The following is a 14,490-nucleotide window of genomic DNA, read 5'->3' as shown; positions in this document are numbered from 1 at the left end:
AAAGTTCAGTTGAGTGTATTTGGGTAAATATAAAAAGAGTAGGAAATGAGATGGTATTATTGTGGGGGGTCTGCTATAGACCATCAAGCCTGTCAGAGGACTTGAATGAGATACTGCTGGACCAAATTACACAATTTTCAAAAAAGGGGGAAACAGTGGTCATGGGGGACTTCAATTACCCAGATATCTGTTGGAAGACCAACTCTGCTAAAAATGTAAACTCCATTAAATCCTTAACTTGTCTTGCCGACAGCTTCATTTCCCAGAAAGTAGAGAGGGGAACCAGGAGCTATGCTATTTTAGACTTGATTCTCATCAATAGGGAAGAACTGGTAGATGAGGTGGAAGTAGTGGGCACACTTGGTAGCCGTGACTATGCGCTTTTGGAATTTTCAATTGTGGGAAAGAGAAAACCTTTACGTAGTCGTACGTATAGACGGGACTTCAGGAAAGCTGATTTTCACAGATTTAAAGGTATATTGTGTAGAGTCCTGTGGTCAAAAAAACGTAAAGAGATGGGAGTCCAAGAGGGCTGGGAGTTTCTTAAAAGTGAAATACTGAAGGCTCAATCACAAACAATTCCCTTGAGAAGAAAAGATGGAAGGAGCCTAAGGAAGCCAAGTTGGCTCCAGAAGCAGTTGTCAAAAGATTTGAGGAATAAAAAAAGAGACATTTAGGAAATGGAAGGAAGGCCTTATTACCAAGGATGAGTATAAACAAATAACCAATAATTGTAGAGGGGTTTTAGAAAAGCTAAATATCAATATGAGCTTAAGCTAGCAAGAAATGCTAAACATAACAAAAACCACTTCTTTAGTTATATTTCAAGCAAGAAAAAGAATAGGGACACTGTAGGACCACTGCGAGTACAAGAAAGTGAAATTATAACAGACTAGATTTAAAGCCCATTGTATATTGCAATACAATGGGCGCTAGCATGTTGTCTCCTGTTGCAGGCTCCCTTTGAGCCTTCTGGCAGTGTGTGGCCCCCTGGCGGCGCCCCCCCCCCGGAGGTTCGGTGTTGGGCGTGGGGAAAGGAGCAGGGTAGCCCTGTCCCCGCAGCGAAGGTTTCTCCCCCCCCGGCCCCTCCCAGGTGTCGGCTTCTGTTCCTGGGCCCTCCCCACCACGGTACCTGGGCCCATTTCATCACAGGAGCGAAGGCAGCCCTCACCGTGTCACGTGGGGCATTCCAGAGGTGAGCGTGTGGGCGGGCATGCAGGGGTCCCAGGGCATGGGCCCATTTTGTTCTCCACAGTGGCGGGACGGGCTGGTGAGCCGGCGGTGGCTCGCTGGGGGGCGGAGCTGGTCTGTGGCGGGGTCCGGTCGTTGGCCATTTGGCCACCATCCTTGAGCGAGGCTCCAGCCCGCACATTCCCTCGGGCTGGCAGTGAGGGTTTTCAGGCAGTCAGCTGTCACGGTGGCCGTGTCCTGGGGGCGGGATTCGGCTTTGGAGCGGACTTGGCAGCGCTGTATGCCTCCTGACAGGCTGGAGCTCCAGCCAGTCAAATGAGGGACCAATCAGCAGGCGCAAAGCGCATGCCAATTGGTCCTGCACTCGACTGGCTGGCTGGCTAGACTGGTTGTTAGTCTGGTTGAGGGGCCAATTGGTGATGGCCCCGATCCCGGACAGGTATGGCCTCCAGTGGCCTTACTGTTTTATTTAAGAGGAATGGATGATGAAGAGAGGGCTGAACAGCTTAACTCCTATTTCTCCTTGGTCTTCTCTTGTGAGGGAAATAGTGATCAATGTGGAAAAAACGTAACAACACAGGAGACGAGAATGGTGGCCTAGGATCACTGTTGGAGCAGTCCACAAACATCTAGTCTCTTTAAATGAAACAAAGTCTTCTGGGCCTGATGAACTGCATCCAAGGGTTCTAAAGGAACTTGTAGATGTCCATTATTTTTGACATTTGTTGGAGAACAGGTGAGGTGCCAGACAATTGGAGGCGGGCAAATGTTGTTCCCATCTTCAAGAAAGGGAAAAAGGGGGATCCGGGTAATTATTGACCCATCAGCTTGACATCTGTAGCTAGCAAAATTTTTGGAACAAATAATCAAACACTCGGTCCTTGAGCAGCTGGAACTGAGAGCTGTGATTTCTAAGACTCATCATGGGTTTCGCAAGAACATGTCAGACCAACCTTATCTCTTTTTTCGAGAAAGTGACTACCTTGCTGGATCAGGGGAATGCCGTGGACATAGTTTATCTCGATTTCACTAAAGTTGATGATAAGGTTCCACATGATATTCTTTTTGACAAGTTGGTAAAATGCGGTATGGATCCTAATTCTGTCAGGTGAATCAGTAACTGGTTGACAAATCGTACCCAGAGGGTACTTGTTAATGGTTCAGCATCTTCTTGGAAAAGAGTGACAAGTGGAGTACCCCAAGGATCTGTGCTGGGGCCTGTGTTGTTCAACATATTTATACATGATTTGGATGAAGGATTAGAGGGGATACTTATTAAATTTGCAGATGATACTAAACTGGGAGGGATAGCAAACACAACTGAAGACATCAACAGAATACAGGATGATCTTGATAGGCTCGAGAAGTGGGCTAAACTGAATAAAATGTTTAATAGGGACGAATGTAAAGTTCTGCATTTAGGTAGGAAAAACCAAATACACCAATATAAGATGGGGGAGACCTGTCTTGGCAGTAGCATGTGCGAAAAGGATCTAGGAGTCTTAGTAGACCACACATTGAACATGAGCCAGCAGTGTGACTCGGTGGCTAAAAAGGCAAATGAGATTTTGGGCTGTATCAAACGGAGTATCATGTCCAGATCACGGGAGGTCACAGTACCACTTTACTCTGGTTCGGCCTCACTTGGAGTACTGTGTTCAGTTTTGGGCACCCCAGTTGAAGAGGGATATTAACAAACTGGAAGTGTGCCATATGGAGGATGGAGCAGAATTGTTCCAGATCAGAACGAATGGGATGAAATTAATTCAAAAGAAGTGGGTTCTCCATCTTTTTTTGCTTTAGGATGCTTAGGGCTAATCCTGTGTTGAGCAGGGGGTTGGACTAGATGGCCTTTATGGCCCCTTCCAACTCTATGATTCTATGAAATTTTTAAAGAGCCTAGATAGCCATCAGACGGAGAGGCTGATTTTGTGAAGGTTCAAGGGGGTGGCAGGTTACAGTAGATGAGTAATTTGGATGTGTGTCCTGCATAGTGCAGGGGGTTGGATTAGATGGCCCATGAGGTCCCTTCCAACTCTATTATTTTATGATTTTATTCTACCTACTGTAGTTTCCTTTGCAGCATCCACATCCAGGGAATAATGACATATGAAGGTACCTGGAGTGGACCACAACGCTGTTCTGTAGATGTCCCGGATCGGAAGACCTGCTGCAAATGCCGCAGATGATGTCTGGGCATTTGTTGAATGTGTTGCGAGGTAAGTTCACAGCACTTGCAAAGGTGTTCTCTCCCCTCAGTGGCAAAGAAAAGACTGAGGGGAGAGTGCTAGCTCCTCCCACATCGCATTACCTTAGGCAGGAAAGTCTCCCTGTGAGGGGAGGAGCTAGCACTCGTGGGAGATTTCTATTAGAAGTTCAGCTTGTAAGTTCTTTCTCCAAAGCCGGCCTGTGACTTTACAGTACCCCATGTGGGAATGCACAGAAGCCACGAAGATGAACCATAACATCAAAGTTCAACTCTTTTGATAAAACAAATATATCAGAAGAAGAAAAGTAAAGCACTGAGCTACCCAGCCCAGAGAGCATATGTAGAAGAATTGTTTTTATACTCTAGTTTTCACTCCCTGAAGCTGTCTCAAAACAGCTTACAACCATTGCCTTCCTCTCCCCACAACAGGCACCCTGTGACGTAGGTGAGGCTGAAAGAACTCTGGCAGAACTGCTCTGTGAGAACAGCTCTAACAGGACTGTGAGTAGCCCAAGATCACCCAGCTGGTTGCATGTGGAGTAGAGGGGAATGAACCCAGAGTTCTATCACTAGGCAGACCTAAGAACATAAGAGAAGCCATGCTGGATCAGGCCAATGGCCCATCCAGCCCAATACACAGTGTCGTCACAGAGTGGCAAAAGGTCCTCCAGTGGGGCCAGAACTCCAGAAGCCCTCACACTGTGCCCCCCCCCCAAGCATCAAGAATACAGGGTATCAATGCCCCAGACAGGATGTTCCATCTAAACTTAACCTTAATGAAAGATTTGATAAAGGACAGGCAAATCCACCACCCTCAAAGTTAGAAAAGGCTTATTCCAGGTTGAAGGAGTTCTTCTTCTTCACATCACTCACTAAGCCAAGGACGTATGAATAGTCTGCTAGCGGTGAGAAAATTGGCCCTCCCACTCATGACAAGGGTCTGCCTGTGGTTGCCTCCTCTTGCACGCCTTCAGTTCTGTGACAGTGATCACTTGTGGCAGGATCAGAACCAACTGTTCTAGAACCAACCACTGACAATCTCAAGAAAGAAAATCTACATTCCATTCTTTTCCTTGAGAGAACATAGAAACAGTTCTATTGGATCCAACTAACAGTCCATCTAGAATGTTCTGAAGCAGGTATGCTCAACAGCAATCCTTTCTTGTTTGTTCCTATCATCTGCTTCCAGAGGCACATGGCCTCTCAAGACAAATGTATAGGAAGCTTTCTGACAATTAATGCTTGAGAAATTTAATCTAATCTTTTCATTAAGATTTTTAAAAAATCACTCAGCTAAGGTAGTGGTTATTGTTACATCTAATTGGATGTGAAATGCAGAGAATCCCTTCCAAAGCTTTTGATATGAGAAACACATTCTTTTTCAGAAACAATAGCTTCGGAAACTGGAAAGTGGTGTGAGAGAGTTTGTGGCTTAAAATACATTCCGCAATCTCTGGGAAACGCAGAGGCAACCGTGGGACCGAACCACACGCCGTGGGAAGCTACCTTCCTCTCAAGTCAGTTTCATCTGCCTCAAAAACTAGACGTTAACCAAAATCATTCCCACATAAGTCTTTGTGAGAGTTCACTTCATTTGATGCTTTAAAGTGCACATTCATACCAGAGCTGCAGATAACAGAGAGTTCGAAACTGTCCCTCCTGGGTAACAGACCTTTCCCCATATCCTGCTGTTATCTTCAGCTTTTAGTATAAATGCCTCTGCCTCAGAAGAAGACTTTATGCCTCTGATGAAGTGAGCACTGACTAAGAAAAACAGAGGCTGGAATACATTTTGTTAGTCTGGAAGGTGCCACTGGACTCCTGCTTAATTTGGCTTCCATTAGGGGATACCTTTACCTTTTAAGTGATTTATATAAGAGCCTCTTGTGGCACAGAGTGGTAAGGCAGTAGACATGCAGTCTGAGGCTCTGCCCGTGAGGCTGGGAGTTCAATCCCAGCAGCCGGCTCAAGGTTGACTCAGCCTTCCATCCTTCCGAGGTTGGTAAAATGAGCACCAAGCTTGCTGCTGGGGGGTAGAACGGTAATGACTGGGGAAGGCACTGGCAAACCTCCCCGTATTGAGTCTGCCATGAAAACGCTGGAGGGCGTCACCCCAAGGGTCAGACATGATCCAGTGCTTGCACAGGGAATACCTTTACCTTAAGTGATTTATAGACTCACAGGATTGGAAGGGACCTCCAGGGCCATCTAGTCCAACCCCTGCAAAGTTGAAGAACTCACAACTACCTACCTACCCAAAGTGACCCTAATTTCATGCCCAAATGATACCCCTCACCACCAAAAATCTCTAGAATCCAGCCTGGCCTGGAGGAAATTCACATACCATCCCACAGCAGGAATCAGCAATTCCCCGGGTATGCAAGGAAGGGCCACAAAAGACAAAGACTGGCACATCCCTTCCAGCCCACTCACTCCCAATCTGCCTAAATTCATAAAATCAACATTTCTGTCCAGCCTCTGCTTAAAAATGTCAAAAGGAGGAGAACCCACCACCTCCTGAGAAAACCTATTCCACTGAGGAACTGCTTTAACTATCATGAACTGTTTAGCCGAAAATTATTTTGAATTAATTTCAACCCACTGGTTCTGGTCTGACCCTCTGGGGCAACAGAAAACAACTTTGCTCTATTCTATATGAGAGCCCTTCAAGTACTTGAAGATGGTTATCATATCACATCTTAGTAGTCTTCTCTCCAGGTGAAACAGATCAAGCTTCCTCAACCTTTCCTCATACGACTTGGCCTCTAAACTCCTCACCATCTTTGTAGCCCACCACTGGACACGCTCCAGTTTCTGTACATCTTTCTTCAGTTGAGGTGCCCAGAACTGAACACAGGACTCCAAGGGAGGTTTAACCAGAAAGGAGTAAAGTGGTAACATTACCTCACATGATCTGGACACTATAATTATTTTAATACAGCCCCAAATCCTGTTTGCCTTTTTAGCTACCGAGTCACACTGCTGACTCATATTTAATGGTCTACTAAGACCCCCAGATTCTTTTCACACATACTACTGCCAAGACAAGTCTCACTATAGTGATGCATTTGATTTTTTTCTACCTAAATGCAGAACTTTACATTTTTCACTATTAAAATTCATTTTATTCATTGTAGCCCAGTTTTCCAGTCTGGCAAGATCATCCTCTTTTCTGATTCTGTCTTCTGGTGTGTTCACTACCCCTCCCAGTTTAGTATCATCTGCAAATTTAATAAGCACCTACTCTAATGCCTCATCCAAACCATTTATGAATGTGTTGAACAATACAGGGCCCAGGACAGACCCTGAGGCACTCCACATGTCACTCCTCTCCAAGACTATGATGAACCATTTGGGTGTGATCTGTCAACCAGTTCTTGATCCACCTAACAGTAACAGGATCCACTTAACAGTAACAGTTGCCTATTACCAACTTGCCAATAAGAATATCATGCAGAACCTTATCAAAAGCCTTACTGAAATCAAGGTAAACAATGTCCACAGCATTCCCATGATCTAGCAAGGTTGTAACTTTCTGAAAAAAAGGGGTAAGGTTAGTCTGATGTGACTTGTTCTTGCAAAACCCATGCTGACTCTTAGTAATTACAGCCATCTGCTCTAGCTGCTCAAGGAACAACTGTTTGATAATTTGTTCTAAAATTCTGCCAGCTATAGATGTCAAGCTGACGGATTGGTAGTTATCTGGGACTTCCTTTTTCCTCTTCCAGAAGATAGGGATGACATTTGCCTGCATTCACTCTTCTGGCACTTCACCTGTTTTCCAGGAATGGTCAAAAATAATGGACACAGGCTCAGAAATTACATCTGCAAGTTCTTTTAGTACCCTTGGATGCAATTCATCTCATCCAGAAGATTTGGTTTCATTTAAAGAAATGAGGTGATTTATGGATTAGCCCTACAGTGATCCTAGGCCACAACCGCCCATCCCTCATCACATGAAATGATTTTGCCACGTTGAGCACGATATGCATTCTTTTCACAATTCATCTCCTTCATGGTCCTCCTCAATGAACCTTTAGTCATTTCATTCTCAAAATGTGCTATGCTTTCTCCATCATCAACTAAAATGTTGCCGACTTTCCACTGAGATTAACTAAACAAACATTTCCAATTAGGGCACAGTTGCGATTTGCATTCTTTTCACAATGAATAAAAAAATAAACCTTACACACTCACGCCTGCGACTCTGGAAACTAAAACAAATGGGAATCAAATGAATGAACTCATTTTGTTTTTATTTTGTTTTTATTGGTTTCAAGGGGAAAGTTTGCAGCTGTAATGCCTACTTTCTGTGCTATTTTTATTAAATACTCAGGGATGCGTCACTATTGCTAAAAATTTCAGAAAAATGGGAGAAAGGGTCCTAAATTCCCTTTATGGTTTTTTCTATACTTGAGAAAAACTTCAGTCATCCTTTCCCCAAAAGCAGAAAATGGATTAAAATGGATGCCTGCTGCATGAAGTTTAAGTATAAATGGTATAAATAAACTGACAAAAATGGGAAATCTGCTCAAGAAAACAGTCAGCATGAAAGTGAACTGAAATCAAAAGTAGATCTGTGGTATACAGACAGGTTTGAAATATTTATGGGAGGGAAAACTCCATGCAGAATTGGCTCCCATTTTCTGGACTCTAAATCTAGGAAAGCTTAAATGCCTTGGGTTGACATTTAAAGTGAAAAGGAATGACGAGAATACTCAACCCCACCGAGGGACTCGCTTTAACATTCTTCCCTATCTGAGAATTAACCAACAGAACTGGCAGCTGTTAAGCTTCTTAATGGGTTGGAATCTAGCAAGACCACCACCAAGCTGTATACTGGTATCCACGATGCTTTCATGAATCGGTGATTTTGTCCCCCCCTGCCCCTCCCCTCCTGGACAGGATCTTCAGAAAGGATTTTCACCGAAAGCAAATATTCTTCAATTCAGTTTCAGATTTCTTTAGTCAGTTCTGATTGGTGATTATATTGAGTCAGAAGCACCTGAAACATCCTAAGGAAAGTTACTGGACAGAGTAGAAATGTTGCTATGAAAAAGAATGTCAAATTGGAGACAGTGCAATATATGTAAAAATTCTTTCTCAATAGAAAGGATAAGATATAATGAGAAAAATCTCAGATTTCTATTGCAACCCACAGCCTTCCTCAATCCAGGGTACTCGTTCGTTAGCATCAGGAAACTAAAAATAAGTATCCAAGATGGACATCGTGCAATGTTTTTTTTAACTAATTTCACTCATCATAGAGATATACACATGCCCATTGGGTAAAAATGTCTCAAAACTTTATTTTAATGTGAAATATACAGTGCACATAACACAAATGTCTCTAAATTTGTGCAAGCTGAACCATGTTTACATTCACATGATCAAGCGTCTATCTTTACAGCACAAATTCTTTGTTGGTCCTTTAGATTTGAGCCTTAGATGCCGCTAACTGTGGATAAGTATTCCTTTATATGTTATATAAATTATTAGATGAAATTGAAACTCATGCTCAACAAGATTCACTTGCAAATACCATGAAAAGGGACTTTCCTGCTTCCACCTCTTGCTGCCTCTTATTTGGCCCCCTCAAAATTTTGGACAAGGGTGGGGCAGTATCAAAATAACATACTTGGCAATGATTGGAGGGTCTGCAATGGGAGTGCTAAATTGGCATACACGGCTCCTTCTATCGTCATTATTTGAATCCCTGCTGCAAACAAAACTTCTTTAGATGTAAGACAACCTCGCTAAATATGGGGCAGAATATGTGTGAATTTACACTGATTTCACTGGGAGGCAGAGTGGGTTTTGCATGAGACCATGAGAGAAAACAGTCTGCCCTTCTTTGACCAGCTTTAGGAATGTAATTAATCCAGCTGATTCTTGAGAAACTTTTCTCATCTATATGACCAATATATAATTTCTAAAGTAAGGCTGGTAATACAAGGGAGACAACAAGGTCAGAACTCTGGCCACACTGTTATTGCGTGTCCTAAGAATCAGGATATGATTTCAAAGGACTTTAAATTTGAAAACCGCAATATTGGTAGCAGACAAAGATTCACAGTAAAGAAAAACCAATAATTATAGGCATCTGTAGACAAGCTTCTTGAAATTCCGTCTCTGTAAGTTTTAGTTTCCCTTGTTTTCAAGGAGAAATTGCAACCCAAGACAGCTGTTGCGCCAACGTTCAAAGCATTTCCTTAAACCAAATAAAAGCCATAGCCACAATTCTGAACACATGGGATGTTTTAGAAAACCTCAAAATTAACTGATAGGACCCTTCTACATATTGTAGTAGTGTCTCCTCATTGATAATAAGGAAAAGCAGTTAACCAAAATATCTTTGTCCTGTTAGCCTTCTTATAAATATAAGGAATAAATCCCCCCAGATGCCTCAGAATTTTTCAACACAAAAAGCTGATTGCTTTCCTTCTTGCTATGTGACAAAACAAATGCAAGATCTATACCTCCACATCTGCTGATTATCAGAGCTGAAAAGAGTCCTGGTACTCCAAGAGACTCGCTAAAAGAAAATTCCACCAAAGTGTAGCTTCCTCCAATGCTGCAGCATGCTTACTAAGAAAACTGCACCAAGTCAAATTCAGTCTTTCTGTGACCCATCACATTGCACAGCACTTAGGATCTAGACTGGGTAGCCTCTAACGGGTCCTAAGGATAAGAGGCCTCTCCATATACTCTTCAACTACATTCAAAAGTCCCTGTGCATGCAGGGCAGCTGCAAGTTATGGCAGGTTTTCATTTAAGATTAACAGACACCATCGTTTTATTTGCATTTCCCCAGAATTCCAAAACATGATGAATACATTTCTATGTAACACCCCTTTTGTTGAAGAGATATATATTCAGAATTCTGATTTTCTAATTTAAGAACATGTGGAGATGATCAACCTGGCAAGTAGAGTGAATCAGTTTAAACTAATTCCTTTTATGTGTTGAGTCTCACTGGAGTTCTCAAACTGAGTGTCAAATATTGACAAGACTGAAAGAGCGGAGACTTGGGTATCCACGTGGAGTATCAGTGCTTGTCAACAGAGGAACATATCCTCTTTGCAGGCCTCCAGTTTAATCTATAACTGCAAAACAATCATTCAAAGAAAGATTTACACACAACTTCAAAGGCTAAAGCAGCATTCTAATCTTTGCCACTGCAAATCTGTTTCTGGAATGGGAACTCTGAATATACAGGCCTTCCACACCTGGATTGCTGCCTCCATTCATTTCAGTGGAGGACATTGATCTGCAGTCTAGCTCCTTCCACTGAAGTCAATGGGGACTCCTGTGTTCAAAGGAATTCTGTATGTGCAGGGTACACAAAATGTTAGGATGTATCTAGCAGTCTGCCATGGTGATGGATTCAGATTACCCTCTCATTCCATCCACCCAACAGCCTGTTCTAGCCATTGGAAAGTTGATTCAAATAAGATTTCTAGGGTCAAAAAGCACTGAGGGGGAGAGGGGATGAGGAAGAGAGCTACGATTCTTGCATCACCATATCAGTGGCCCCCACCCACTGCATCAATCAGCTCTACCCATAATCAGAAATCCTGCTAATCTCAACAAGGTTTATGACTGAGTAAACATCTACACAGACTGCAACTCAAATCAGCACAAGTTCCTCATTTCAGCACTTTCTGTAAATTGTTGAGAGTCCGATTTTAGTTCTGTAACACATATTCCTGTCACACATAGTAATTTAAATAAGAATATCATCTTCCGAATCCTGCTTGGCCCCATAGGCCACAATCTGAATCCACAGTTTTGAGCAATAACACCAGGAGAAATCTCTTTCATAACTTGGATAAGAATATTAACATCTGATGTTTCACACTGTCTTGCATTGCTGAAGCCCAATTCCATGAAAATCCACAGGAGACTCAGTTTATGCCCTGGATCATGGATATGGCCACTGTATATACTTCTTGCATCGTCAGAAGCATTACAGATTTTCAAGTTCTGTTCTACAGCATCATAATATGAATGCACACAACTCAGCAGTCAGTTTTCCACCTTATATGAGGGGTAAAGTGTACGGAATAAAAAGGATTACTGCTGAAGAATCACCCACCAATTCCTTAATAGCTCCTCTTCATCACTGTGACCTACTGATTGTTTTGCCTTCTGAACAAAAGGCACAGAATGAGAAACAAATTGGTCTGAAGGTTATTTCCAGGCATCCCCACATTTCTCTTCCAAAAAACCCATGTATATTGCTACTTGTCCACGCTAACAATTTTGCTGGCAACTTTTCCTTTTGTAGGATTATGGTATTTGCCTTGTCAGTCTTCACCCACTTCACCCCTTGTCTTCAGTCTCATTTCTCTCAACTCCATTAATATTACAGTCAGGACAAATTTATTTCCATTTCAAGTTTCCAGAACAAGTTGAAAGCGTCAAAAAAAGTCTGAGAACTTTCAGGGCACTGATGAAAAAAAATCAGGGATTTGATTTTGGAAGATGGGTATAAAACGGACGACAATAAGCTATTTGGATATTACCTAAACTGCAGTAGGGAGGAGGAAGAGTGGAAGCGCCAGGCAAGAACTGCTCAAGCTGGAATTGGCAGAGAACCAAAGCGGAACAGCTGTCTGCCACAGCATGGTGGAAGGAGCCTGCAGGAGCACTGCCCTGCCCTTTCTTCACGACGAGGCCTTGGCCACCATCGTAGTCTCAAGTAACGGATGAAGCCTGGGAGTCTCTGAACCCGTCCACCTCTGAAGATGCGGCTTGCTCTCTAGTTCTGTGGCCAACGGGGTCTGGGCTCGCTGGGTTTTCTTTAGAAACAAGATGATAAAACAGCACTCAATCTCATTGCATAGGACTTTGTTGTAAAGACATATCATTCTAACAACAGTTACTGCATACCATTTAAACCACCAGCTGAGGTAAGCAAGAAATTTTATATATGACAGTAGGAAGAAAAGACATAGCACAGGGGTAGTCAAACTGCGGCCCTCCAGATGTCCATGGACTACAATTCCCATGAGCCCCTGCCAGCTGTCAGGGGCTCATGGGAATTGTAGTCCATGGACATCTGGAGGGCTGCAGTTTGACTACCCCTGCCCTCCTTCAGTGTGTGCACTCAATCCTATACTGGCACAATCCTCAAAAAAGAAAACCCTGCACAAGAGAAATCTCAAGAACAATTTCTCTTTGCACAAGCACTAGCTTGGCAACAGACAAGCCTACTGGGTATTGATGCATGGGCTCATAAAAATACATAATGTATTAACAGGCAAAATGGTAGTATATAAGAAAATGAGGAAAGATAAACATAAGGTTCAAGAGACCTTTACTGAGACATGGTATCTGTTTATTCTGTACCGCAATAGAAACAAGTCTAATGAGCAGGTAAAAGAAAGTATTTTGAAAGAAGATATATGAACAAAATATAAGAGAGGAAGAAGGAAGTGAGCAGGAGCAAGTGTAGAGGAAAACCTGTGACGAAGCTACAAGAACATTCCATTGCACACCTATGAAGGCGTATGAGAGGGCGGTTAAGGCTGCTAAGCATGAGCCTTATGCCACCTCTATCAAACCTGCAAGCTCTCGCCTGGCCCAGTTATTTAGGGTAGTTCAATTTCTGAACACCTTTGAGGAAGGGAGCCAAAATAAAGGTCAACTGTGAGGCATTAGCAAGCTTTTTCACAGATCAGGTCTTGTCGCTCCGCCAGGACCATCCTACCACCTTTAATACAGAAAGGGAACTAGGGACTTGTTGGCTGCCGGAAGGGGCACACTTGATGGCTTTAGGTGGCCCTCAAAAAGCCAAGGAGACGAGTTTCTGGGGTCAGTCAAAGCAAGCACTTTCTCCCTTGATCCCTGCCTGTCTTGGTTACTCGAATTGAGTGACCAGTGGATAGGAGGCCCTCTAGGGGAGGTAGTCAGTCTCTCCCCGCCTACAGGGGAGTTCCCAGACATGCTGAAGGCATGCTGAAGGAGGCATTCCCTGATGAAGAAACCAATGCTGGACCCGCGGGGCCCAGCCAATTACCGCCTAGTCTCGCATCTTGCATTTCTGGGCAAGATGGTTGAAAGGGCTGTGGCGAACCAGCTCCTGGCATACTTGGAGGAAGCTTTGGTGCTCAATCCATACCAGCTGGACTTCCATCCTGGCTACAGGATGGAGATGGTGTTCGTCACCCTGGTGGATGAACTCCAGCGCCAGCTTGATGCAGGCAGTTCGGCCATACTCATGATGCTTGATCTGTTAGCTGCGTTTGACGTGATCTACCACAAGGCTGGATATCAGGAACAGCCCTTCAGTGGCTGTGTTCCTTTCTACGGAGCCAGACACAGAGGGTGGCTGTGGGGGAGGATTTATTGCGCCCCTATTAATTCATTTGAGGGGTCCCACAGGGAGAGGCACTCTCCCCCATGTTAGTCAACATCTTTACGCGCCCTCTGGCACAGCTGGTCCAGAGTTATGGGCAGGGCTGTCACCAATACGCACATGACACCCAGCTCTATCTCCTCATGGATGGTCACCCGAACTCCCCCCCAGATACATTCACCAGATGTTTGGAAGCTGTTACTGGATGGTTAAAGCAGAGTGTCAGAATTCCCAGGTATTTCTGCCATGATTTTATTCTGTTTATTCAGATACTTGTTAGAGTGCTGTTCTGGCCTGGCTCATTTGCCCTGGGGTAACACAGATGCTTTGGTTTAACACCCCAAGGTTGATTTCCTGCCACTATATTTTATACCTTCTCACCCTCCTTTCACATAGTTATAGTGCCCTGTAGTTTCCCAGACCTTGCTGTCCCAGATGGCCAAATGCTTACCTCAATGTTTTTACTTCTTTGAACTGTGCCTGGTTCGAGTTCCCAAGGGAGGGGAGTCGAACCCCTGTATTGTTTGCCTGGTGCTTTTACCTACGTCCTCACTATGCTTTTAATGTGGATGTTTGCATTTTCTTAAAATAAAGAAATTTTATTTAGAAATCCAAGTCTCACACAGAGTTGCCTGAAACTCAACCCCTCCAAGATGGTCACGTGGCTGAGCAGGAAAGGGTCAGGACAGGAAGCACACCTGCCCACCCTGGCTGGGGCACAGCTTAA

General features: G+C 43.7%; 2 protein-coding genes across 5 annotated transcripts in view; both read right to left on the bottom strand.

Annotated features, from left to right (window-relative positions):
- The window catches only part of LOC143828993 (cyclic nucleotide-binding domain-containing protein 2-like), a 51,016-nt gene extending 38,943 nt beyond the window's left edge, over window positions 1-12,073 (bottom strand). Inside the window, exon 1 of the mRNA XM_077319200.1 lies at window positions 11,929-12,073. The gene's annotated coding sequence lies outside the window, so the exon portion shown is untranslated. The remainder of the gene's footprint in view (window positions 1-11,928) is intronic.
- The window catches only part of CARF (calcium responsive transcription factor), a 32,370-nt gene continuing 26,564 nt past the window's right edge, over window positions 8,685-14,490 (bottom strand). For all 4 annotated transcript variants that reach the window (XM_077319196.1, XM_077319195.1, XM_077319197.1 and 1 more), the window contains one exon: window positions 8,685-12,204. In XM_077319196.1, the coding sequence (XP_077175311.1) occupies window positions 12,101-12,204 (104 nt within the window). In that variant the 3' untranslated portion in view covers window positions 8,685-12,100. The remainder of the gene's footprint in view (window positions 12,205-14,490) is intronic.

This window comes from Paroedura picta, chromosome 2, assembly GCF_049243985.1.
Source record: "Paroedura picta isolate Pp20150507F chromosome 2, Ppicta_v3.0, whole genome shotgun sequence".
Classification (NCBI taxonomy): Eukaryota; Metazoa; Chordata; class Lepidosauria; order Squamata; family Gekkonidae; genus Paroedura; species Paroedura picta.
Note: the sequence above shows the minus strand (reverse complement) of the source record. Positions and strands in the feature narration are given on the sequence as shown.